General features: G+C 40.0%; 1 protein-coding gene across 3 annotated transcripts in view; it reads left to right on the top strand.

The window, feature by feature from the left end:
• Nucleotides 1–27528, top strand: part of UTRN (utrophin) — a 342938-nt gene that overhangs the window by 38028 nt on the left and 277382 nt on the right. For all 3 annotated transcript variants that reach the window (XM_059469342.1, XM_059469343.1, XM_059469341.1), the window contains one exon: nt 19338–19399. In XM_059469342.1, the coding sequence (XP_059325325.1) occupies nt 19338–19399 (62 nt within the window). The remainder of the gene's footprint in view (nt 1–19337; nt 19400–27528) is intronic.

Here is a 27528-nt window from a genome sequence, read left to right as displayed (position 1 = left end):
GCGTTCAGAAAAGCAGCAAATGGTTCGAGGGTTCTCTGCAGAAATCGGGCAATGTGCTGTTCCGTGCGGGGCAGGGTGGCAGTCAGCAGCTTTGTCCTTGTGTCTGCCCGAGTCAAAGCTGTCACACAAGTGTGCACTGGCAGCCCTCGCTAATAATTGACAGTCAACATAGCATTCCGGATCCTTTGTGCAGATGGAAGCAGAGTGCTTGTATCTGTCTTGCTGAATTTCGCTGCACTGTGGATTTTGTACTGTAGTTATGGCACAGCTCCTCTTTATTGAGATAGTGTTGCTCAGGGTTAACTGTCCTGGGTCTGATTAACTCCAAATTAAGGCCTGTGATATGATATGATATGCCAACTTGGAGTGCATAGGTCCTATCCCTGCCCATTCCCTCTGGTGCTGGTGACTGGTTCTGGCCCAGTGCTTTTGTGAGGTTGCCCCGAGCTGTTCCCCAACATCACGGCTTCAGGACTGCCTGGCCTGGATTGAGAGAAAGCATCCTGCTTGGCTTTATGAGCTGCTGATGTGCAGCCTTTAATACTGTTTCTCTTTCTCTCAGCTGTACTTTCTACCCTGATAAAATTGTACAGCTCAATCATTTTAAGCTTCAGATTATTTTAAAAGGTTCTTAGCTGGTTTAATACCTTGTAATGCAAAATATTTTTAAAGCAATTCGTAAAACATTCTGTGCAGACTGTTGAAATTAACTTCTGCTCCCAGCTCAGCTATAGTAAAATCAATATTTACTTGCCTTGTGTGACCAGAGTTGCCTTATATACAAGGAAAACATTTCCACTGCTGCTTTTAAGGTAGCAAAGAGATAGTAAAGCTGTTATGTTCTGAAAGCAGCATAATAGATCCCCTCTAAAGCTACTTTTTTTTTCCTCCTAAAGTCCTTATGCAGAGTCTTTTGCCAAATTTTTCAGGCACACCCCTTTCTAAAAGGTTAGTTGCCATTTCTTCACTTCTAATGAATAAAGCAAATAATTGCAATCTGTTTAGTTGCTGTAAATAATTGTGAACTTGGAATTGAATATTTGAAAGCTAATCTGTATTACTAAATAGCATCCAGTTTGTTTTTCTGATTTTCTATAATGTAGGTTTTGCATTGTATTTTTTTTACCAAACAATTTGCTACTAATTCTTGTTGTGGTTTTCCTTTCAGTGAATAAGTTGTAGGCTTTAGCTTACTGATGACAAGTTGAGATTGAAGGATAATATGCTGGGATTCTTAGCCTTGTGTACAAGAAAGCCATAAAACTCTGTCACCTGATGTCTTACCATCATTTCCATATCTGTTGCCATAAAATCTCATGCAAGCATTCCTTATCTTATCTGCAAGCAGTAACTGCAGTAGCTTGAGAAAAAGTTCCAAGTGTGGGTTACAGAGAGAACTTTCCTGTGGGAACATGCCTCAACCTTTTGCTTAGTAGTCTTGAATGCAGGTAGAGTCTCCCACAATGCTCAAGCTCATTTCTCATTAATAAAAGTGAGAGAAAAGGTAGTTGGTGAACTTGATTATCAAATGATGGTGTACTTTGCTGTATTAAGCAAGCAGGAAATGTTCTATACAGTTAAATGGAAGCAAGTATTTTATCCTTTCAGGTTTTGATCTGTGAACAGAACTGATTATAAAAAAATTGTTAGCAGAAAGACTTGCAGGTCCTAATATCTAGACAGAATTAAACCAATCACAGTATGCTTCTTGTGTTTTTAGTTTATTTTGATGCAGTTTCATTCCTGTCTCTAATATAGTTGTGGTATATTCTTGAAAATAATCAAACTGTCAGTTATTCCCACTGACACAGTGTCAGCCTTCTATTGGTAGTGCTTTTTTGGTTTAAGTAATTTATCGGCCTGTCACTAAGGGGGGGGAAGCTTATTTTAACTAAATGTTTTTTTAGGTTTGCATCTGAAAGAGAAACCAAGGTATTGCTGATAATGCAAGATGTTAACTTTCCAAGATATTTTGTTTTACAATGGATTAATATCAGAAAACAGTGCTATTTAACTCATTATTAGAATCCAATGATTTGCTTTATAGTGAGCAATACTATAAAAGACTTTATAGAGCATTCACCTTGCTTCTCTTTTTTGTTTTTTTTCAATGTATTTGGTGGCTTGTTTGGGGTTTTTGTGTGTCTTCTATTGTTTTTGTTAAAGTAATAAAAATAACTCTTAAGAGTTTGTCCTCAGGAGTTGAGCTGGAATTACTTTATAGCCAGGTAAACTAGCTTGCTATCCTATTAGATATTCTTCTCTGAGCTGAAGGGAAAGATTTTTCTTTATAAATTGCTCTAGTTGTGCCTTCTTGCAGTTAATATTGTCTTTCTCTGCATAACAAGTTTACTGTTCAGCCCTGTGGTGGGTTGACTTTGGTAGCTGCCAAATGCCCACCCAACTACGCCCTCGCTCTCCTCTCAATTGGACCGAGGGAGAAAAATAACATTGAAGGCTCATGGGTTGAAGTAGGGGTAGGGATATCACTTGCCAGTTTGAATTGTGGACAAAATAGACTTGATTGAGGGGAATTTTTTTTATCTTACTGACAATTAGTAGAGGATGGGGTGAAACAAGAAGGAAAAATGAAAACACTTTCTACCTCCCTGTCTCCATTCTTCTCAGACTCAATTTCACTCTTTAATTCCCAAATCCTTGCCACCCTCCCCCAAAGGGAATGAAGAAGCTGGCTTATTTAAATTACATCTTCGACTGCAATGTTTTTTGAGAGAAAAGATGGAATTTCTTAGACACGTGCAGTCAACTCTCAGCAAGAGTTTGAGCTTTAAAATCCTATGGTCCAAAAATTTACAAATGGTGGAAATGGACTCTTGGTTTGAAACAAACTTAAATATATCTGAAAATAATTCTAAGTTTGGTTTAGCAAGTATATTAATGCTTGTGGGAGCAGGGTTTGGATGACAGTGTGTCCTTGTGCCTTTCTTTATTGTGTGTGACTCTCAAACCTAGACAAATGAAGCCCATGTTTGAGGCATACGGACCTGCTTTGAGTGCTTGCAGCATCTTGAAATGGTCCTGGCCAGCTGCTAAGCACGTGCAGTGTTCTGCTGCTTGTGATGGCATCAGCTGAAGGAGCCTGCAGGAGCAGTGAGGCTGCCTCACAGCCAGCATCAGCAGGAGCAGGCCATGTTTGCTAGCCACTTTTGCTGAAGTCCTGGCATGGTGTTCCTCATTCCTGCATCTGCCCTGTCTCCAGTCCCCTCTGCATGCTTGGTAGCTGTCACCCTCCAGAGGGATAGAGGGTGAGTCAGAACTCAGTGACAACATGTATATTCTATCAGCCTTCTCCTGCTCAATATCCTTGAACATTATACACAGCAGAGTAATATCAGGTAAATAATTAGCTACTGTTTTGACAGTGTGAATGTGCTCTTTTCTGTAAGATGGGAGACTAGCCAAAAGAATTTACTCTAGCCATTAAATGTAACACCCCACAAAAAACAGCCCTAACAAATCCAAACATATCTAGGTATACAAATCATCAGTGGCTGAAGGAATTAGGAAAAATAAATGTTCTTCATGAGTTCTGTACTTTAGCATGCAGTCCTGCCAGGGCCACTACTCCTTGTTCAATTCAAAATTGGATGTGACACTATAAATAAATCACTAGCCATGTTATTTTTCATAATGTAATCTGGGGGAGCAGAGCAAAATTGATGCTAGAGTTGGTAGAAGTTCCTGTAAAATGGTTCAAACAGTAACAGGTCTTGGGGAAATGCTCTACTGGCTTAGCACTAGCTCTTGAAGACTTTTGAGACAAATAGATAAATTCTGATTCTCTTGTTTTATTGTTGACTGCTTTGCAGTGGAAGAGTGCTTTCTCATGTCTGATAAATCAAATAAGCTTTTTTCTTGTTTCTGTCTTTGCATATTCTTTCGCCTGTTGTGTTCTCATGCCAGTATAAGTGAATTACTGCACCTTTGAAAGAAACAAACCAAGAGTGTAGTTAAGAAAGTTAAAGTTCTAAACCAGTGTCTTATGTTGTCAAAGAAACTGATTTTTTGGGGAAATCTCCCTGATATAGGTAAGTGACATGGTGTGTGTTTTTTAACTTTGCACAGCTGTGATTTTGGTGCTGCTGTGGTGGTTTCTTGTGTAACCTTCAGCTCTTCTCCTTTTGTTATGCTTAAATACCTCTTTGAAGTTATTTGATATCTTCCATTTCTCAGGCTTGTTTTATTTTTATCGATTTCCTTATAACACTTCTGCATTTGTGTCCTAACTCTTCAGGTTTTGTCTTAACTGATACCTGCTTTCTGTCTACATCTTCCTCCTCCTCAAATTCTTTTCTGCTGTCCTGTCGTTTGGAGACTGACATGATCCAGATTAAGAACTTGTGTCATAGTTGATAAAATAAATACAAACATGCATGTTTCATCCTTGGGCGCTATTAGGCTTTTCTAATTCTTCCTTTTCTCCCAAGAATGAGTATCCTCATATACTGTTTTCTTGCATGGCCTCTTCTAATATGCTAAAATTAGAGAACAAAAGGTAGAAATTCAAGTTTTTCTTGACGATTTCCATGTTTTTTTTTCTATAATGTTCATGTCTAAGAGGTGCAGTATTACAACTGAGCAGCTGGAGTTGTGTGTCATCTTCTAATGCTCGTTTACTGAGCCCAAATTTCATTCTGCTTTTGAGGGATTAGAAGGTTGGTAGTCAGTATTAATTGCTTTTCCTTTTTGCATCCATGTAAAGACTTGAGGAATAACAGTGAAGTGTGGTCACATGAATAGAAAGAGTGGAACAATGTGACAAGACTAAAGTTTCTGAGCTTTTATTTGCTCAGTTTTTAGCAAGTTGTTGTTAATAATATATACTTATCTCTGCAGGACTGCAGACAAGTCTCTCCCTCATGTAGAAGGTTATAATTAAATGCACCAAAATTGAAATATGCATGAAAGGTTGCTAAGTCATCTCTTAATTATGCTAATTCTTTTGAGAGCAAAAATCTTCTTTTTCCCTAGCCTCTTTAGAAGTCCACTCTGACTCTTCCTTTGTACTTTTCCCCTTTCACTCAGTTTTCACTTGTCATTTACAAAATTTGAGCCTTCTGTTTCTGAATAAACTGAAGTCTGTAAATGGCATTTTGTGAAGCCAGTCATGCCAGTTCATGGTTGGACTGAAAAGATGCTGCAGGACAAAACATGTCTGTATTGCCTTTTAAGCACTCCCAGAGCTCTTAGCTGGACTTTGTAACTTTGAGGGGGATCACAGGCAGTATTTAGTGGAATCATTCTATGAAAAAAAGAAGACTGCATTTTCTGGCCACTTGAGTTACTCATCAATGTGAATTTTCATTTCTAAGCCTGCTGGACAGTGATGATGTCTCTTGTGCTGTTTGGGCAAGTAGCAGGTAGGTAGGGGATTGACATTTAGCATGCATTTGGTCTGTACAGCTGCAGGAATTCTTTCCTTTCTCCTTTTGTGGTAGGCTTCATGAGCACTTGGCTTTTGTGAGGGATCATTCTTCTGCTTGTGTGTCAGTGGTGGACAGCCTGAAATATGAAATCTGTATTGCAGCTTGTTCCACGATCTTCAGGCAGCAGTGTGCATGAGTTCATGTGCCCTTCTGTACATCCTTACTACTGTTTCCCACTTCCTTGCTTCTTTGCAGCTTAAAAAATTTTATTTCTTTTTTTGTGCTGCTGCTTTGCTATTGTTCTAGACAAGAAAATACTGTAAATTTAAGAGTTGCCTTGGTGTAGCAGTCCTGTGGAAAATTGGAAGTGGTAGTTGACACAGTGAACTTAGAGATCTTCAGGTATGAAGATCTAATCTGTATTAAGCGAATTAAGCTTCTTATGTCATTGTGTCAGGGATGAAAATGGTGTTTGGGGTGTTTCTTAAAAATAATAAGTGGTTTTGTGATTTAGTTTTTAGGACTCTTGTCGAAGGAACAAACAATTGTAGAAAAATCTTGTAATAACTTTAGTATTAAAGCTATTAAAAAATCTTGTAATAACTTTAGTATTAAAGCTATTAAAGGTTTTCAACTGTATTTATATTACAGTGGTTTAAGATGGTATGTTAAAGTGGGACAACTTAAAAGTTGTAGCAAATTTCATCAATCACATTACTTTTGGTTTTACCTTGTGTGATGAAGGTGAAACTGTGAGAAATACTGAAGTTATTTGCAATAGTTAGTAATGCAGAGTATTGAAGGTAAACTTTTTTGCTTTTTAATTTGTAGAAATGAATTTTAAAAATTGAGTTAAAAGTACTCTCTAGATGCGTTCCCCACTTTTTCCCCATATCAAGTTTATAGTACGCAAAGCTCAAAATTCAAAGGCAAGTCATATGACGACAACAGCATCTTTAGGAGGTGACCTTGTGATTTTGTTCTGTTTATTTGACCCTGTCCATACCACCTGTTCTTTCTGTGAAAGGTTGTGTTTTGGTTTCAGAAATAAGAATCTGTCTTTTATTACCTTCATTGAGGTGTTACATTTATCTGCATAACTTGAAGAGTGTGGAGTATATTGCTGAGGTTTTTTTTGACACTGAGCTTTACAGTTTGTGGTAAATTAAATGCATCATTTTATTGAGACTTTGAAATTCTTGTAAATGTGCATGGAGCCAATTTGTTGTAGTAGCTTTCTCACTCGGAAGTGCAAAAAGTAGAAAACTGGCTTCTCTGAATCCCTTTGGGGAACCACATGAGTTTTTCTTTTCTTTCATAGAGAGCTAGTCTCTTTGCATACTTCGAGGAATACATCTGTTCCTTACCCCATCTCTTTTCTCTCCTTCATTTGACCCTTTACTCTGAGCAATAGCAAATCAATATAGACCCTTCACAAGTTGCTCAAATGTGTTGGAGCAGTTGGGCTTTGCTTCACCAGAGCTGTCTGGTACTTGGGAGTGTTTGCATGGGTAGGTCTGACAGAGCTAATGTGTGCCTGGCTCTTTGGAGAGCTGGGCATGTGCAGAGAAGGTGCTGAGGGGTAACTTCAGACTGGGATGTTGTACTGAACCCCAGTTTTAAGCACAGCTTTTGTTCTTGCTATGATTATAGCATGCATTTTGGGAGATTACTTGTTCAGTATAAGTGTTTGTAGCTAGAAAAATTATTTGACACTACTTGAAAATAGCTTTTCTTCTGGGATGGGGTGAGGGTATCAAAGCCTTAGAAGAATTTCCTCCTTGCCTTATGTGACCCAGCAATGGTGATCTTATCCTGGCTTTTTCTAGGATGTGGGTTAAGGACTGATCTTAATCTACTATGACACTGGAAAGTTATAAGTATTTTTATTGATTAAAAGTGTCCTGAGTTGTTTCAAGATAAACCACTGAATTGAGGAAAAGATTATTTTGCATTGCATCAAATGCTTTTGTCTGCTGCAGAGGCTGTACTTGGTATTTTGGTTTGCTGTATAGCTTACCTTTCTTGCTGGCAGAGTTGATCTCCCATGCAGTTGTCATCATTTCCTCATCATTGTATGTAAGGGTGTCCACAGGTAGATACCGTGAGCTAATACTTCTTCCATAAGCACATCTTTAATGGTAAGTCCTCTAAAATACCTTGTTTTCACATTCTGGTTTGCAGTTCAGGGATCTCTTCAGCCATAAATTATGTCCATCTTTTTGTGGACTCTTAATTCCATAAACTTGTCTTGCCTTTTTTAGCCAGTTTATACTAGTGCCCTCATTTTTCTTGTTTCACTGGTGGTTATCATCATTTTGGTCCTCAGGCTAGCAACATTGAGGCTGCAAGCTCTGTCCTTGCTGACGCATAGACACCACCTGTCTGCTTCAGGGACATTGACCTTTGGCAGAGGGCAAAAATAAATGAATCCTGAGCCTGCTTTTTGCCTGACTTTAGCACTGGGAAGGCATGCAAAAGAACCCTCTCTGAAAAAGCACCCAGGACAGGATTATACCTGTGAGTGTGGCTGATCTACTGGAATAGTTGACAGAGGCAGCAGTACTAATATGACATGTAATTATCTGGTTTCATTAGGTGATTTTTTTTGTTGTTTAGCCAGTTTTTACAAAGGTAAAGGTGATGTGTCAATTTCAAATTGTACACAAAACCACTTGAGATGTTAGAGTGACAGAAATCGAACTCTACATTTGCACAGGCTCTACCACAGTTCTCTTCAAAGCTTGTCTTAAATAATAAAAACATGGGGAATGGGATGTGTACATCTAATCCTTTGCCTAAACAAGGGGCAGCTGAAAGCCTATGGCTCAGGTCCTACCAAAGGCTTGGTAGGATTTGAGCTTTGCTTGGTCTCCTTTTGACTGCTCTTGCTGTATTTTTATTGAATTGTACAACAGTTTGGGTTGGAAGGGGTCTTAAAGACCTTCTAGTTCCAAACTCCCTGTCATGGGCAGGGACATCTTCCACTAGATGAGGTTGCTCAAAGCCCTGTCTAATCTGGCTTGGAGCATTTTCAGGGATGGGACATCCACAGCTGCTCTGGGCAACATGTTCCAGTGCCTCACCACCCTTATAGCAAAGAATTGCTTCCTTACATGCAATCTACATATATTCTTTCCCTTTCAAACATTTACTCCTTGCCCTATCAATGTACTTCCTGATAGTCTCCCTCCCCATTTTTCTTGTAGCTCCCCTTTAAGTGCTGGAAGGCTGCTCTTCTCCCACTGAACAGCCCTGGCACTCTCAGCCTGGCTTAATGGGAGAGATGTTCCTGCCCTCAGATCATCTTTGAGGCCTCCTCTGGATCTGCTCCAGCAGGTCCTTGTCCTCCCTGTGCTGGGGGCCCCAGAGCTGGAAGCAGTACTCCAGGTGGAGTCTTATGAGAGCAGACTATCTTCTCCAATTTTTCTCACACTATTGAGAGTGGTATATCCTTAAGGGTCTTTCTATATTGCAGTTGGAAATACTCTGTGGTCTCACACTGGTCGTCAGTGCTTGCTGGATTGCATAAATACCTGGTTTAATGTGTTCCAGATATTTGTCCTGCAATTGCCAAGCAGAATTTATGTACTTTCAGAGCACTTAATCAGGAGGGGGTTAGCTTTGGGGACTAATTAATGACTAAGCCAGGGAAGGAAATGAGAGTTTAATTAGGATATAGGATTAGCTGTGCCTCAACTTACTGCTGTTCTGATCAAATGACAAAAGAAAATCTTTTATGTTTGCCAGAAGCCATAAGAAGGGACCATTTATATTACTTTACTCCAATTTCTCTTTTATTTTTTCTCCATTAAGATGTCTCACTAAAAACACCAAGTGGCTAAGACACCTTTATGACTCTTACCTCTAGAGGAAGAACTGTAATTTTGTCATGAGCAAAATTCTCAAAGGCTTGCTTAGCATTTTGGTTCTGCACAAAGGTGTAAAACCTTCCCTAGTGGTGCAATATTCCTTGGCCAGCAAAGAAATGTAACTGGGAAAGGAAATAAATTATCTCAAGAACTGGACTTGCCCTTCACCTAATCTTCCTCACTAAGGCTGGATGGCACTATTAGGCATTTAGCATTCTTTGTGTTGGTCATGTGAAGCTAGAAGCAGTTGAACTCATGGTCGCCATTTATGTAGTGAACTTTCTGGATTATTTTAGGGATAGAAATGAGAGTATTTGGTTTAGCTTGCACTAACAAATTTTTTGGATTTAAATTCTGTGGTTGTCCTGTTTGTTTTTGCCTGCTTCTCCTTCATCTTTAAAGCACTACTACACTGTGACTTTTAGGGGCTTCCTTTAAATCTTCTGTTTCAGGTTTCATCTTGGTAAAAACAAAGGTTAATAGGCTAAGGTAAATAATTTATAGGCATCAGTGAATGATCCTTGACAAAATAATGGAATAGCCAAAGAAGCTTGGCCTGTCTAGAAACAAAATAAACAATTTCTGGTTTTTTAAACTTCCTTTGTCTATTTGATTTCTGTGAAGACTGAGCTTAACTTAGTTGTCAAGATTGGTATTCAGCAGTTTCCCCCAGTTCTATCTTCCAACTGTTGCCTGCCCAGGAATTTGTAAGGGTAGCATCACTTGGTATGAGTCTTAGTTGTGAAGAATAGAAATGTGCTAGTCAATTGTTATAAGCTGGACAGAAGTGTGTAGAAGCTTTGTTATGTAGTTTAAATTATTTAGCTTTTTACTAAACCATATTGCTAAGTGCTATGCTCATGTGCCCTTTGTATGCTTCTAGGGATGGTGATTCCAGCACCTCCCTGGGCAGCATGTTCTAATGCTTGACCACCCTTCCAGTGAAGAAGTTTTTCCTAATGTCTAACCTAAACCTCCCCTGGTGCAACTGGAGGCCATTGCTTCTTGCCCTGTCACTTGTTACCTGGGAGAAGAGACTGAACCCTACCTGCCTACACCCTTCTTTCAGGCAGTAATAGAGAGTGATAAATCTCCCCTGACCCTCCTTTTCTCCAGGCTAAACACCTCCAGCTCCCTCAGCTGCTCCTTAATAAGACTTGAGCTCTAAACACTTCACTGTTGCCATTCTCTGGACTCAGTCCTGCATCTCAATGTTCTTCTGGTAGTGTTGGGCCAAAAATTGGATACAGGATTTGAGGTGTGGTGTCATCAGTGCCAAGTACTGGGAGATGATCACTGCCCTGGACCTGCTGGCCACACTTTCTGACAGGCCAGGGTGCCATTACCTTCTTGGCTACCTGGGCATGCTGCTGGCAAGTTTGTGAAAAAGGAACTTGCTTCCTTTCTCTGTAATTCCTTTAGACATGAACCTGCTGCATGTACTTGGATGTGCTCTCATTTACCCAGTGCTGCTGATCCCACACCTGGAGTACTTGGTCCAGTTCTGGGCTCCCCAGGACAGGAGAGAGGAGAATATACTGGAGTGAGGGCCACGATGATGATGATGAAGGGACTAGAGCATTTCTCCTGTGGAGAAAGACAGAGAGAAGGTTTCTATTCCGCCAGAAGAAAAGGATCAGAATCCAAGGGATGCTACTGAAATTTATAAATATCTGAAAGGATTGTGCAAAGAAGGTTGTTATGCTCCTCTGACTCTGTTGAAAGGACAAGAGGGAAGGGGTGCAAACTGAAACCCAGGAAACTCCATTTTTGTTGAAACCCTGTCTTGGGTTTTCAGAGAGGTTGCAAAGTCTCTGTCACTGCAGATGTTAAAAATCTGACTGGACATGGCCTGGGGCAACCTGCTTTCACTGGGGAGTTGGATTAGACAAATGATCTCCAAAGATGCCTCCTGGCCTCTACCATACTGTACTTCCTACAAAAACACTTCACTCAAAATTTTACTAAGCTTTCCAGGAACAATGCAAAGAGCAGTGGGATTCATAGAGGTGAAAGCTTGTTTAATCCATGAGACATCCACATGAAATTGCCAGAAAACTTACATTGATATTACAGTGATTATAAGAAAATTGCCCTGGGTGTGTAAACTATACATGCTCATTGTTTTTGGTGTAGAAATCTTGTTCCAAGTGATAGTGTGTTAGGGCTTTGTAAGGATGCTTCTGTACCTTTTTTCTTAATTTCTGAGTTAATTATAATTGGAAAGTTTATTTTTTTTATTGCCTTCCATAGATGAAATACAACTGCGAAAACAAGTGTTATTTTTTTTCCTCAGGACACATATGCTATTTCTTTGTCTTAAGGCTGGATTTCTAAATACTGTCAGAGGTTTGAAGCAGTCAAACTGAGAAAGTTAACACCTTGCCTTTACATAACTCAACTGCTCAAGGTGTTATGTTATGATTGTCTTCTACACTGGACTGAATGATTTAAACTCCATGGGGTTATAAATTCCATTTATTTTTAAATAACTGTCTGTAGTCTGCACACTGGTGTCACTGAAATGGGTCCTACATGGTTGGTATCCAGAGATGCTTGATTAATTTCCTTTCAGAAACATCTGAATAGCCCTTGTGTAAATTTGAAAATGTTAACAGGATACAATTTTTTTGAAATCTGTTGGTTAAATTGATTTTCAGAAGGAAAGTGGGATACTCTTATTAGACTTGTCTTCCTGTCTTTTTTTTTCCCTGCACAACTAGTTCAACTTGTTGTAACTAGTGGAAGTTTAATCCAGTTTAATCCAGCTAGAGGTTGTGTGGACATACCAGTCAAATATGCCAGTCAGCATGTGCATGTGAAGGACAACCTGGGGCATACCCAGCTACCTGTAGCCTGTGCCTGTGTGCTGGGATGGGGTGGAAGATGCAGTGAGAGGCCAGAGAAGATGTGGGCAGCAGCTGGCACTAATGGGGCATCTACTGATATGTGAGAGGCCAAGCATTCTTAGTCTTCAGTTTAGGAAATTGGAGCATGTAGTTATATGTGGGAGCCAGGTATTACTATTTAAATCTCAGGAATTGGCTTCTATTTGTGATTAGCTGTTGGCCTAGAGAGTTTTAGAGAGAAATGATGATAGAATCTAGGAATTTGGGTAAAAGGGAGGCAACTTTGAGGGGTGGATCAGGAAGGGCTTTACTATTTGGAGCAAAAAGACTGGGAGTGAGGAAAGTTTAGGATTGCAGCCTTTGGGTTGTTGGAAAAGAAAAATAGGAAAACTTCTGACTGAAAGAGTTGGGATAGAAGAGACACTGGAATACGAGTGGGCAGAAAAATTTAGTGTTGTGAATAACTTTTCAGGCTACTGTCTTTACCTGCCTGTGACAGAGAACAAAATAGCATTTTCTTTTGTACTGTGAGCATTGTTTCCTGAAGATGTTCAAACAAGGTTGTTTGTGATGTCTGCCTGATTTGAAACTCTGCCATAACTAGAAGAGAGCTACTTGAATATATACAGTTTATGGCTTGGCTTCCTTCTCTGTCTGAGCAATCTTGTTTACTTGTGCCTGTGCAGGGTCTCTGATATCTGTTGTCTCTGCTTCCTTTCTGGTATGCAGAGGGGCTTTTTTGTGGGGATGGCTCTTCTGTTATGCAGAAGATTAAGCTGGTTGAGCACAGCGATCCCTCTGACCTTATATCCTGTGAATCACCTCCACAAGTGTAAGTGAGCCTAATAACAGTTCTAATTTGGGCAGAGAAAAAAGAGCAGATGGCTAACACCAACTTGTGGATTCCATTTTCTTTGTAACCACTTAGAAATTTAAAGACCTAATCTGTGCTCAAAACAAAACCAGCTGTAGTAAATCTAGCTTGTGATTTTATTTGTATTCATAAATTTACCTTGTCCTTTTTTCTTTAAGTGCTTTCCTGTTTGTTGCTTAGAAACGTCTTCTTTGGCAGGAATTACCTGCCTTTCTTTTTTCTTTCCATGTGCTGGGCAGTTTGTGAAATATGTGCTCAAATGTACTTGTATTATATGTGAAAGCTTCCCAGGGCTGTCTTGCAGTGGGAGCTGAAGCTGCTTGGTTTGACCTGCTGTTGGGGACCCATTGCAAGCTGTTGGAGTGACATATGGGGTTTCTGGCTCTGGTGACCCTCTGGAGCAGCCCTGAGTACTGCCTGCAGTTGTGGAGCAGCCTCGGGACACTGCTCACAGCGCTTGGGTTTGCACTGTCATCCCATGAAAGCAGCAGGGTCACTGGCTGAGCAGCGTGGGCTGTCAGGCTCTGTACTTAGCATTATTTCTGTCTCCTGAGAGCTTGGTTATCTATACCTCCCTTTTAATCATCATTCCAATGTGCTGAGACCACAGCGTGGCGTGTTAGGTTGCTTTTGTTGGGAGGTATGGAAACAGCTATTTTAATGTTCCTTCAGCTGTGAGGATGCCTTTCTCTAGGTTATCAGTTGCTGGGGGATTTTTTGTTGTGAAGTAAACACAATTTAGCTTACAATTACAGTACACTTTGGTGAGGACCAGAGGGTGGTCCTCATTACTTGTCTATGGTGTCGTGTTTTTAGTGGTGTCTGCTGTTGGGAAACAGCAGGTAGTGAGAGGTACATGACTTTTCTTTTTGCATAATTTTTTTTATGCTAATGCTTATATTCTATAGTTGTTACTTTATTTTTTTTTTAATGTTAGATACACTATTAATATTACTCTAGTTTTGCCCAGCTGCTGAAGTTTGGAGAGAGAAGGAAAAGGAACGAAGGAAAGCTTTGTGCATACCACTGATTGCAGAAATTAAAATTGCAGCACAAAGGTGAAAGTTTACAAGCAAATTATGTGTTGCTGGAGCTATTTTTTTCTACCCTGGTGTTGCAAGAGAAGAGAGAATGTGCAGTACAATCTCAACTTTTGCTTTTCTTTCCTTTAAAAAAAGGAAACATTTTACCTTCCCCCTTTCCCCCCAATCCTTAAAAAAGGCCCAACCCAAAATCTGCTGATAAAGATTATTCTGTGTTGATAAAGTCAGGAGCCAGTACTCACAATGAGCTCAGGGGTCTATCTGTGAGCTTGGTGGTCACAAACTGGTGCTTCCTGGCTTTTTGCTTCTTGCTAACAGGGATAAAAACTGTGCTGGTTTCTGTGGTCAAATTTTACATGCTTATTTTGTGTCTTTTGCTATATTAATTCGTCTGAATTTGACAAAAAGATAGTTGTTTTCAAAAGGCTTTTTCTGTCCAGGAATACAAACCTTATCCCTCTTTTTGTTACTGTTGTCAGGGTTTCATAGGTGTGCAAGTCTTGGGAGGGGCGGTATCTACGATAGATACTCCCGATTGCCTAACGGCTTAGGCAAAGGGATGTTTCTAACTTCGTTACATTCCAAGTGTCTTAATTGAAACGCACAGGCAAATTCTAAATTCCTTTGCTGAAAACCTAAATAACGAGGTGGTGAAGGCAAATTTAAGTCTTCAAATGTGAGATGACCCTTAGTAATGTGTGCCGGAGTGGTTGGGCAATTTCTGTACTTTATTTGCCAATCAAGTCTATGCTTCTCCGGGGCGTTTTCATTTTAGTGCTGTTCTGCCAGCTGTTTTGGGTGTGATAACTTCTGTCTTTGAAAAGCTAAATAATGCAGTTCTGTCATGCAAGCATGTAATGTGTTTTGGGGAAATAAGAAAGCTCTTTCAGCATGAAACAGAGGTTGAGTAGAGGACAAACCACAATCCAGTGATGCTTTTGTTTTTACCTCTATTTTTAGATAATTTTTGCTTTCCTTTCTGCTCTCCAACATGATATTCACAAGGTAATAGATTGGAGTTGAGCTGTGTTTTCAAGGTGCCCCAAACAAAGTGAAAGCACAATGTTGTGGGTGGAGGAGGTGTGTGAGGCTACAGAAGCGGCTGCTGGGGGCGACTGAGTGCCAGGACACAGCCTGGGCATCTGATCCCACAGGAACCGGCTGTTCCGAGTGCACTCCAGTTGGGTGGACATACATCATCCTGTGTAACAGGGGCAGGCATCTGGGATAGGAAGCTTTTCTCTCTTTTGTCATCACAAGAGTTTAATTTTGTGTGTGTGTGTGTTTAGGTTTGTTTTTATTTCCTCTTAAAGGAACAAACTGTTCTGACATTGTCCATTACTAGTCCATTAAGTGGCTGGAGGGCAGGCAGAGAGAGGAAACAGTCAGTAGGTAATGAAGCAGAATTTGGCCCTGAGTCAGTCCTTGGCTTATATTGTCAGGCTGCAGCAGTGTGAAAGGAAACAAATGTTTTAACAACTTGGTGAATTTGTTTCTTGCTGGGCTGTAACTTGCTGACATTTTTAATGTCTTGTGTGAGAAGTTGACTGGCTGGATTACTGTGTGCTTTGCTGAATGGTGATATTGTTTTTTTACTGAATGTGGCTAATTTGTTATCCAAATCATAATGTCAGCCTCCCGGGGTTAGCCTTACAAATTTGTAGGAATCTATAGAAAATTACTTTGAAGGATAAAATAACTTGTCAATGTTGCTATCCAAGCACCAGCATTTCAATTTCTTTCTTTTTTTTTTTTTCAGGAGTTTATAGGAGAAAGCTTGACAAAACTGTAACATCCACTTCCAAAGATCCTAGTTACAGAGGCTTTTATAAAGCAAGCATAAGCATAGAGTCTGACTGGCAAAGGTTGTCTGTGGATTTTATAACTGACCAGGATGTTTTAGGAAGATGGGATTTGTGGGGGTTCTTATTCCTTGCTTAAGAAATAGAAAGGAATAAGGATGCACTGCTCCTTAGGGGATACTAGGGGTACATGCATTCATATTCTTTCATTCACCAAATCTTTTATCAAGACTAAGTAGTTCATAATTATCAAAGACGTGGGTTTTTGTTGTCATCTTATTGCAAAGCTCCCATACCTTCTTGGTGATTTCTCTTGGGCATCTCCTCACAGCACTGACGACTCCTTTTTCACAGTACAGCCAACAAACTCCAACTCTCTCCTCACCCAGCTAACCCACTCATTTGTAGCACACATCTCCTTATTTGACACAGCTGTGGCCTGTTAAGGGCAGGCCTGTTCCTAATATCTGGTGATTAGTACAGCTGCAACTCCTCAGGGGTGAGACCACCTTCTGCACTATCTTTATTTTCTTACATTCTGTCCTCCCACAAGTTTTGGTGGATGTTTTTCCTTCCCCTTCCTAGAAAACCCTCTGTTTTGAAAAGGGGGAAAAGGGGCTGGATTTTTAGTAAGTGCCATGTGTGCTGCTACAGCACACCTAGCAGGAGCACTGCCGCAGACTGGACTGTGGTGGTGGGAGTGGCTGTAGGAGCAAGGCTGCTGAGGTAGTCCTGGCAGGCTGGAGCTAGGGAATGCTGAGCAGAGCTGTCACCTCCTGCCATGTGTGTGCTTGGGAAGGGGCTGAACCCTCCAAGAGTGGGGTTTGTAGGGCTCCTACTGCACAGGATTTATAAATGCAGGACCCTTTTCAAAACTGTTGCTCTCCTTTAACACAGTCATACAACTGTTTTTGGCCCCTCTGTTCTTTGTCTTTATCATGCTAAGGGGCAATACTGTTAAAACAATGTGATACCTTGAACTGTGGTGTTACTCTTCATTCTCACAGATGCTTAAGGAAGGAAAAAGGCAGATGGAGCCTTGGGAAACCATCATGGTACATAGGGGTGTAATTGGGGGTGTTGGCACAAAAGGGGCAGACTGGTTAAGGAATGATATTTAGAAAGAAAAATATGTTTAAATCTCACTATGTTCAATACAAACAGTATTTGCAGTTAAAGCTAATGGAAAACATTGCTCCAACAATGGCGGTTGGACCAATCTAGTCCATTCCTGTGTCTTAAAAGGAAAAAAAGAAAACAGACATGTAGGGGAAAAAAGGATTAAATATATTATTTTTAAATTTTTTTTTGAGTTTCATCTTGTCTGCCAGGCTCCTGTGAGATGGATCTAGCAGGATCTAGCAGGAAGTTACTTGGTTCTGTCTTTGATGGAAAGGAGCTGTATGCCACTTAGGGGAAAAGACAGGGTTAACAAAGTGTCTTAGGTAATTATACTCCCCTGAAACAACACCTTGAGTTTCAATATTCTGAGTATGGTGTGCTATAGCTATCTTGATGCTTGCTCAGAAAAATCTTTTCAGTTATTGTGCTGTCTTTGATGTTTGGTTGAGCTGGAGGTGTGAATCAAGAGTAGGGTCTGTTGGGTCAGCTTTAGCTGCCAAAGAGGAGAGGCATGGAAGGGTGAAACAATGGCTCCTGGCTGATATGCACCTTTGTGTCCTAAACAGGTTTTTCAGCTGTAGCCTAAAAGAAGCCCAGAACTAAGGTTTTAATTTTGATGGATATGAACAGTTTCATACAGTTTTAAGTTTTTCAACTGTCATGACACTTCATTTCTTATTGATGTGACTTCTTGTATTTGGACTGAGCTGTAGCCACTATTCTTTACTGTTAGGTAAAACACACATGGTTTTTGGTTTCTCTCTGTGTGTAACAGCTTTTTGGCTAGATATCTTAGATGTGAATACATGGATAGTGTCAGCTTCTGTGTTAGGCCAGAAATTAGAAATGTTGAGGTTATCTATATAAATCTTCTGGTTGTATTCTGTCGTTTTTAAATTTATTTCTTTAATATCTGGATTTTATAGATGAAATTGTACAACAGTCTCAATTACTGCTGCGAGTATATGATCTTGTAAGTGGTGCTTTTTAATCATAATCTAATATTGCTTCAGACTGCATAAATTTTCATGATTACGTGAAGCAGAAAATTTGAGTTGCAATCAGGCTTTTTCTATGGCTTCATTCCAAGTGCAGGGACAGTAGTCTGAAAACCATCGTGGTTTGCTGCTTTGTGGAATGGATTCTGGAGAAATTGATGCCAGCTGCCACCAAGAGGTTCTGCTGGAGAACGTTCCAGACAGCAGTGTGTTGTGGTTGCCTGAAGGGTATCTCAAGGTTGGTCTGCCAAGAAGCTGGTGGAGTCTTGAAAGGCTCTTGGAGACTCCTGATCCAGGCTGCAGCTGTCCAATGGTTTTCCTGGTGTAAGGGACTGACTGCCCTGGCTGTGGTTTGTGCAGGGCTTTGGAGGTTGAAGCCTTTGACAAGCTGCATGTGTGTATTTTCTTGTCTGTGGCAAGCAGACCTGTAAATCCATACTGGGTGAACCTCCCTAGCCTAGTCTGGTTGTCAGCAGTTATTTCACTGTCATTTAAGTACAGGTGATGAAGCGCAGGCTCACCTTTAGCAGTGCTCAGTGCAATTTACCCAAGATGTGTCCTGTGAAACAGGCAGGAGTGTCTGTCCTGTGCTGTAAGTGACTCACCTTGGTTTAGTGGGATGGGCTCTGTAAAATTGCAGGTGACTCCTAAATGGCTTCCTTAGGCATCCTGGGAAGCTTCCTTCTCTCTGCCCAGCTGGAGGCCACTGCTCCTCCCTCTGCTCTGACCTACAGGCACTTGCCTGCCCTTCTTCCTTTTCCTGCTGGCTCCTTATGGCTGTCTCTCAGACCCCTGGGTGGTGGTACTTTGGTGTCACACCAGCAGGGCATTTGAAGGGAAGGGCTGCTGAGCCCTTCCCACAGCTTAGCTGAACTTGTCTGTGACTGATCACTAACACACTTCTGAACCCAGGTGCAAAAGTAGGCTGAGGGTGGGTAAGGCTGCCAGTGCTTCAAGGGTTGTCCCAGCAGCTTTGCTACCACAGAGGCTATTATCTGCATCAGAAGCTTGAGTAAGGCCCTCAGCACCTTTTGGAGTAATGCATTCAGGCAAAAAGGTGTTGACAAAGTCTGTTAATTAAAAGCCCATGGTTTCGTAGGTTGTTTATCACCAGATGGGAGGCTTGTGAATTTTATGCATCAGGAACCCGCTTGGGAGGTGCTGTGAGGCTGTTTCTAATGCAAAGGAGCTGCTGTGGTTACTAGCAAAGGCAAAGCATTTGTGTGCTCTGCAAGTACTCAAGTGTTGTGGATGTTGTTCAGCTTTATTGACAGATAAGGCAAAAAGTTCTCCCAAGTCTCAGGACAGTGTTTAATGTGACCTGTATTGAACAATCTAGGATTAAGAAGAATGCAACTTTACTCATTGTTTTCTTATTTTCTTTCTCCAGATGAACACAATGATGTACAGAAAAAAACCTTTACAAAATGGATAAATGCTCGCTTTTCCAAGGTAATGTTGGTTTGGATGTACTACTTAATTTTGTTTGGTTCACTGTTTAGAATAATTTTCGTTAAATGTACATTACTTTTACTCTTGTTGAATACTCCTAGTAAAATGTCAGTGTGTAGTAAAAGCAGATAAAACAGTCTAGTGTTTGTTCCCTCCATTTCCTCCTGCACATCAGTATCAAATGTTTATTGGATACTATATTTTAAGAAAAAATGGAAGATTCTATTTGTTAATATATCAAATAGTTATTTGCATGAGCATGACTGTTTGGTTTTGTTTAGTTTTGGTTTAGTTTATGTGCAATTTTCAGAGTGCATTGCAGCAGATTTTTGAACCTTCATCACTGTGTTGACTCTGTTGCTGAGTCAGCTTTACTCACTCTGCAAACCTCTAGTTGAAGCCACCTGGTGTTGCTACTTGAGCCTTGACTGAAATTTTATATAATTACTTGCTCATTTTGAATTTTCCTCAGCTCTCATGCTGTACAGTTCTCATTTTAATTCTCTTTACTGACTGGAAACTTATTGAGGATTTTTCATGGTTTGGGATGATAAAGGAAGTGACGTTTGCTTTGGAATGCTATTTAAAGCCTGCTTTTTACACTGTTCTGCTGATAGGGAAAAATGACACTTTGCCCAGGAATATAAGTGTCTGTGGAAAGTTTTCCTGCTTCATAGTTTGAATGTGTGAAAGAACCTGGAATATTATCAGGGAAAACTCATGTTTTTTTCTGCCTAGCGTGGTGCTGCAGATGGGGCAACTACTCTTTTGCAGGCTCTTATTGAAAAGTGGCATGTGTGTGAAATCCTGAAAGCAGATATAAATATTATGGAAGGGGGTGTGTGTTTTGGTGTTTTTTTTTTTTTTTTTTTTTTAAATCTGCAACAGTGCTTTAGTAATGAGTGACTGCTTCTGGAGTGCTGCCCTTCTGAAGTTCTTGATCAGTAATGTAAGGAATTTTTACCTTCCTTTCCTTCCTGTGCAACAGGACACTGAGCAATGCAAGGCTTGTGGCCTTCGTTGAATCATTTTGGCTTGGGTTTGTTTTGGTTGAAAGCTGATATCCTGCACTCTTCATCCAATGCATTCTTGGCTAGTTTGCTCTTTAGAGGAGGAATGTGTGTGGGTAACTGGTTGCTCTAAGCTCAGCTTTGGACTGCTGCTCAGAGGAGTGGTGGTTCTGCAGAAGGAGCAGTAGGCAGAGCAGGATCATGTAAGGAAGGAAAATGTGGTGAGAAAGAAATGACTGCTTGTAGTCATGTAGCTGGCATAGAGATGGCATGGACATGGAAATGACAGTGATACTGAGAATGAATGACAGTCATACTGAGACTGTGCCAGGTGACTCATCTGTGAGTGCTGCAGGCATTGTATTGAAGAAGGTAGAATTATTTTCAGTAATTCTGCTTCTAGTCACATGGATGTATCTTGTACAGCATCTTTCCTTCTATGCTGTGTAACCAGACAGATCTTGCTAAGCTCCTGGATTTCCCAGGTGCAGGGTATGGTCAGATACTCACATGGTTTTAAGTAACTGTAGCTTTGTGACTCTGTAACTTCATGGCCCATTAAACACCTGAAGCTATGAAAGCCTTGCTAATGATTAAAGAGACTCCTATAAGAGGACATGCTCCCAACTGCTGCATGTCCAATTCAAACTTAAGCATGGCTATTTTGGCATGACAAGACACAGATTTATTAAGACTGGCATGTTCAAATTGCAAGGAAAATGATGGTGTTAAATAGAAATCACTTCATGTAAGGAAGTCTACTTTCAACTGTACCTTAAAAATAGAAAGAGGCTGATTTCAGTCCTGTTGTGTCAAAGTTTTTTTTTATGTACCAAGTCATTTGGATTGTTTTAAAATTCCTTTTCTGTCAACTAGATTGATTTAGCTGCTTAGTAGGTTAGAGGGATTTTAGAGGTTAGTTAAATGTAATCAGACTTATATTGCAGAAAACAAAATGGTAACTTAGGTATTTTGTATGGAATTGCAAATTTCATTCCAAAAATTTTACTTGTCCATCCATGTTAATTACATTGTACTTGCTCTTCATTTAAGCAAATAAAAAGTAATTGGTTGAGCTTTTGTAGCTTAGCATACAAAAATTGTGAAATTGCATAATGCTGAGTTTGATTTAGGTCAATTCAATAAGGTTTTACAAAGGATCTAGAGAGAGAGCAGTGTCTTTCCCCTCTCATCAGAGAACAGGTAGGTGAGTAAAACACTTCAAGTATCTCAAGTGTGCTGTGAGGTGCTTGCTTCAGTACCCTGATGGGTGAGATAAGAGTTCTTGGTGTAGTTCCAGTACAGTAACCTGGTTTTGTGCTCTTGGTTTAAACTGTGCTAGAACAGTGCCTTTTATTTGTGTGTGTTGTTTGAAAATCAAGGCATAAACATTTAAAGTGGATTGTTTTAAGGTCAATAAATATACTCAGCCAAGACTCACTGCTCTCTTAGACATACCTTAGGAGAGATGTACACACTACAGCTCACAAGCCTATGATGGCTGTGTAGTAAGGATATTTTGTTAAGATTAGAGGGAATAAAAATTGTTAGAGAAATAGTCTGATACCAAGCTTTAACCAATGGGGAAGTTTATGTTTAAATAAATACTGAGGCAGAGCATTTCAGCATGTGGTTATAAAGCCATGTGATGTTTTTACTTACTGTATTTTTTCTATTGTTCTGTCCAGTCTAATTTCAAGAGTCTGATTTAGCTGTTTTCCTGAGTGTAGCCTTACCAATTAAAGCATCTAGTTGTATGGATAGCTGATATATGTTCTTTATACAATATAGGATTGTTTCCTATCCTTTTATCCCTTTCTATATTAATCTTCATTAAAACTTTCCAGTAGGTTATTTTCAGAACATCTATTTTCTGCATACAATGCAGAAGTGCTATCTTGTCATAGTGGTTTTTAGCCACTGCAAATAAAGGTAAACATCAGAAATGGCTACCAACTTTGAGTGCCTGATCTGAGACTTAAGCTAAATTGTCATAGAGGATTTAACATTTCTTTAATGTTTCTTGATATAAAACAGAACTCTTGATCCTTATAACAGAATTTGGAGGGTTCATATCTTCTGCAAACTCAATCAGACCATCCAAAATATTTAGTTGGTTTTCAGATGGAGCTCGATCAGCATAGAAAAGGGACTTGAAGATGATTATGCCTGTGTCAGCAAGGACTGGCTTTAGTGATCTAAGGAAGTTTCTTAATCTGGCACACCATTCATAATTGCATGTAAAATTGTGTTTTAAATGATTCTGATGAGTTACAGGGGAACTTCTGGCTAACAGTGGAGCTTGAGTTCAAGTCTGCAGGATAATGTAGTACTCCAGTATCCCTCTGTTACTTGTTTCACGGTTAAAGAGAAAATGAACAAAGATTTTGTAATCAACTCTAGTTTGTCCAAATATCTAAATAGCTTCAGTCTTTAGCTACTTAGATGTTTTATCAGCAGGCCTGGGATTTTTAACTGCATCTTGCAGATATCTTGTGCTTCAGCTTATAATTACAGAGCAAAGTAGTTGGATACTCACACTTGCAACTCCAGAAGGTTTCTAGAAACTTGATAGGTATGTTAAGAAATTCAGGAGTCTTGTGTTCCACTTTAGAACCCTGCAAGTACAGTTCTTTCTGCCCTATTTTCTTCCTTTACTCCTAGTCTCTGACCCTGTTTTTGGTTGGTATATTTGTTTTTCCCCCCCTCACTTACTATTACACCTTCTCATGTCAGAAGCCTTGCCTGCCTGGCAAATCCTTGCAAATCTGGAGTTTGGCTGCCCTGCCTATTATTACACCTTCTCATGTCAGAAGCCTTGCCTGCCTGGCAAATCCTTGCAAATCTGGAGTTTGGCTGCCCTGCCTATTTCATATCCACTTTTGCCTTTGTCACTATACTTTTTCTTCCCATCAAGACCCAGTTTTTCTTTTTAAAGTTCCATATCTGCTCTATCTGCCCTTCATTTCCCCTCTCCTGCCTTTACAGGATTTGATGCTTGTGTGGTCAGTCCTATTTTTGCATTTCCCTTTGTCTCAGGGGCACTAACCTTGCCCTCCCTTCACCTTCTTGCAGGATTCTGTCTTTGTTGGCTTTAGTTTGCTCATTTTCCAAGGTGGTACTTTTCCAAGTTTGCTTTCAGATTGGTTCCTCTCCTCCTCTGCTCTTCCTGAGCTTGGCAGGTGGAACACAGAGTCAGCACAAGAAACATGATTCCCTAACTTAATTTAGACCCATGTCTGTCGCAGCCTGTCGGAACTCAGTGCTGTCACTCACTCACTAGAGGAAGCTTACAGATCCAGCATTGGCAAACTGAAGTAGTGTCTTTTTACCAAAACCTTGCTTCTTCACTGTGTTTGGGAAATTTTCCCACAGGGATGGGAAAAAAAAGCTTTATTGGTAGGACGGTTGTGCTCTGCAAAAGGAGCGTAAAAGCCCAGAGATTTGTGGTATTCAGTGAAAATGACACTGGATTTCTCTGCCCCTCAGTTATAAGTCTTGGATATGGCAGGCTGTTGAATGGAGTCAGCTGGGGCATTGTTCCAAGGTGGCAGGAACCGCGTTCAAAGCCCTTGCATGCCTGAAGGCTGGGCCTCCCTTTCCTTTCCATCATGTGTTCCTATTGCTTTCCAATACAAACTCAATTTCTTTTTTTTATGTCTTGTGCATTTGCAGTGTTCTTGCTGCATGTATTTGTGATTCTGCTCCTCCAGGTCCTGTGCTAGTGCCTTGACATCTGCATTGGCCAGCATTGACAGGGCTTGGAGCCAGGCCGGGATCTGGCAATGTGAATAAAGCCAGACATCCCACACTTGTACAGCATCTTAAGCTCTTTTTCCTACTCTGTGATCTTCCAAAAATACATTTGACTTTAGGGTTAGAGTAAAGAAGAGGAGGTGCGGCTTGAGATCAGAGTGCAGGGCTGAGCTCCAAGTTAGCCTTTGAGAAGGCAAGTGCTCAGTGTGGGGCTCCTGTGCATTTCCTCTCCTGGGCTCTGATGTGTCCCTTCCCCTGGAAGCACACCAAGGGAAAATGAGAGTAGGCAGGCCAGTAGGAGAACTGATGAGTTGTTCTTGGAGTGCTTTGGGGTGTTGTGGCTTTATACGCATCTTAAAATTGAAACAGTTAATTCCTCATTATACCAGGCATTAATTCATATGGTAACTGCAAAGTCTTCTTTTAGCTTTTTGTGTGGTGTGCTGAATAGATGTTTTCCTCCATTTCTGCTTCTTAATTTTCTTTCCTCTGTTTTGTCATAATAGTAAATGTCAGGCCCTACACTTGTGAAGATATTTTGCAGCTCCATTGCTGACCCTTAGCAACTGTGATAAATCTTTTTAAAGGCAAAATTATACCTATTCATGATAATTAATTTCACATGACCCAAGATACCTGAGGTCAAAGACATTTCAGAAGTTGGTTTTTTTTTTGGGGGGGGGGAAGGAGAATTACGGAGTTCAGTGTATTAGTCATGCAAGAAAAGAGATCAAAAAGATTGATTAGACAATTTTGTCTGTCCAAGGTGACATCACCTAACATGGTGTCTAGTCCTTTTTGCAGTGCAGTTTTTGTTGTGCAAGCAAGGAGATACTTGATGACTGGTGAAATATTCTACAGTTTAATTGCTTCTGATATTTTTCTATGCTGAATTAAACCGTAAAATGTAACTTCACTCAAAACCAGCCACAGCTTAAAAAGCAATAGCCTTGTTAGAAAAGAAGAGTAATCTGGATGGAAAGGAATTAGCGTTTGCACGAGCTGGCCTTAAAAAGGTCTATTTTAGTCTCTTTTTATGGGAAGACAAAACAAACCTTTCTAGGCTTAGCATATCTTTTAGCCAAGAAGCACAAAAGTAAATTTTTCTTCTATAGTAGGTTGTGAGTTATGGTAAGGATGACTGCTTTCTAGCATAAAAGCAATAATATGTAGCAGTTGATATCTCCCAGATATAGTCACAGCAAAAAAATTGTCAGTTTTCTGCCTTCCTTTCAATTTCTGCTGGTTTTTGCTCTAAGAACAAGGGGTGAGCAGTGTCTCCCTTGCTGAAGTTGAAAACTTGGTATAGTAATATGGGCTGTAAGTATTGGTGACTTGGTTAATGCTCTGGGTTTGGGTCTGATCCTTAGGCTTGGTTTTCATCCCAGTTGTTGAAGGGTTTGTGGGACCTTCTGAAGTACTAGAGCTGAACCTGGTTGAGGCACCAAAGCAGATCTGTTCCTTTACCTGTTAGCTGCTAATGAGACTAGTCAACCTGGTTAGCAGGATTTTTAAAATTTTTTAAAGGGTCCAGTTGAAGTTATGTTGCTTGAAAAACTATAACTAAAAGGATAACCTTTTAGTCTTACAAGAGAAATAACTGACAGTGGTAAGCAGGGTCCCAGCTGCCCCTGCTGGTACTGTTGTGCAATGAGGCTTAATTGCAAGCTGAGGTTAGTACTGTTACATTAAACATGTTATTGTAACATAGGCTTATGTAAATGCATTAATAAATACACTGGAGAGAGAAAGACCTACAGATTTACTGATGCCTTGCTGTGCTATTTGCACTGATAGATCTTCCCTCCTTCGGTCATGTTGTCAGTCGAGTATTTTAGGAGTTAGGTGAATTGAACTATCTTTAGCTGTTCAGCTTTGCTGCTTCTTAAACTCATGTCTGTCATCTAGTAGAATCAAAATTTCCAGCATATCTCAGTGATGAGTATTAGTTTTGCCCACCAGCCCCTGTTAGTCTGGGGTTTAAAATAGCTGTTTAGTTGCTTGTAACTATTTTATTTTTGAGCACCAGTAGTTAAAAATAATTTGCTCTATAAGGTGTCTTCTTATGATTATAACTTTTTATTTATTTGCTTTACTTGGTATTTGAAATCATAGTTTTGGTACTAGTGTTGTGTTGAGATGCCACAACTCCTTGGCAATATTCAGCATGGAGTAGAGTATACCCAGTGAAAATATATCTGTCACAGTGCAGCTAGTATTTGTGTATGATGTCCTGTAACTCCTGCATGTTAGTGGAAGGAGAATGGAAAAAAGTACCACATTTTCATAAAAATACTTCTGTAAACATTGTCTATGGTCTTACATTAGAAACTGGTGAGATTATTTGTTGACATAGTTGTTTACTTTATGCAATGACCTTTTTGCTTTCTGATTTGTTTCCCACATTGAGTTCCCATGTGCTGGCCTTATAATGTAGCAGCACTTGACATGCTTCTTTCTTGGTCTGGGTCATGATAAAGTGTAGTTCTTGCTCCTGAGTTTAAACTGGTTACCATCAGTTCCCTGGGAATGTACTTGAACATTATGAATGGTTCATGCTATCATTTAAGAGCCCAACCTCTCCAATACTTGCCCCTTCTCAAAGGAATGGGTCTTTATAGTTCTACTACTGCTTTGATCTATGTATTGAGCATATAAGATGTTAAAAATTGTCATATACTGATTAAAAAGAATGAATTAAAACAACTCTTAACTTCATAAAAGTGACATTTGAAGATAAAAGAATCTGATGGAAAATCAGTGTACTGCTTTCTTGTGTTCCTGAAGTGGCAGATAATGTAAATGGCAACCAGGGCTTTTCCCAGCCCTGCTCTGAGCAGCTGGAACTTGTCTGCTGCATTCCCTTAGTGATGAAGGTCATTTGTATGATTTTATGAAATGTGTTACTTTCCTGCTGACAGCCAGTGTGCATTAACTGTGAAACTGAGAGGACCTTTCATCCTGGTTTTAATGTTGTGGCTACAAGGTCTGAATCAGTATCACTGAGGAGGATGTGAAATAGAGGCGGCTTATCTCTTATTCTCCAATGTCTTTGGCGTTCATTAATTGAAAAAGTCAGGTTTAATAATGTAGCTTCAATAATTATTGATTTAAAGCACAGGTAAATTGTCTGCTACAGATAATTGAAATGAGAATTTCAATTCTAGTTTCTAGTTAAACAACTAGGTAAACATTTAACCTTGTTTAATGATTGCCTTTCCATATAATTTCATGTTGAAGAATAAAGAACTTAAGTAGTCATCATAAAATGATAAATAGCTGGTGTTTGAAAAAAGGAGGTTTTGTCCTACTGAGAATTTGCAACTCCAGTTTTTTCTCTAACTAGGCTCAGTTTGATACAGT

The sequence above is a fragment of the Ammospiza nelsoni genome, chromosome 3 (assembly GCF_027579445.1).
Source record: "Ammospiza nelsoni isolate bAmmNel1 chromosome 3, bAmmNel1.pri, whole genome shotgun sequence".
Lineage (NCBI taxonomy): Eukaryota > Metazoa > Chordata > Aves > Passeriformes > Passerellidae > Ammospiza > Ammospiza nelsoni.
Note: the sequence above shows the minus strand (reverse complement) of the source record. Positions and strands in the feature narration are given on the sequence as shown.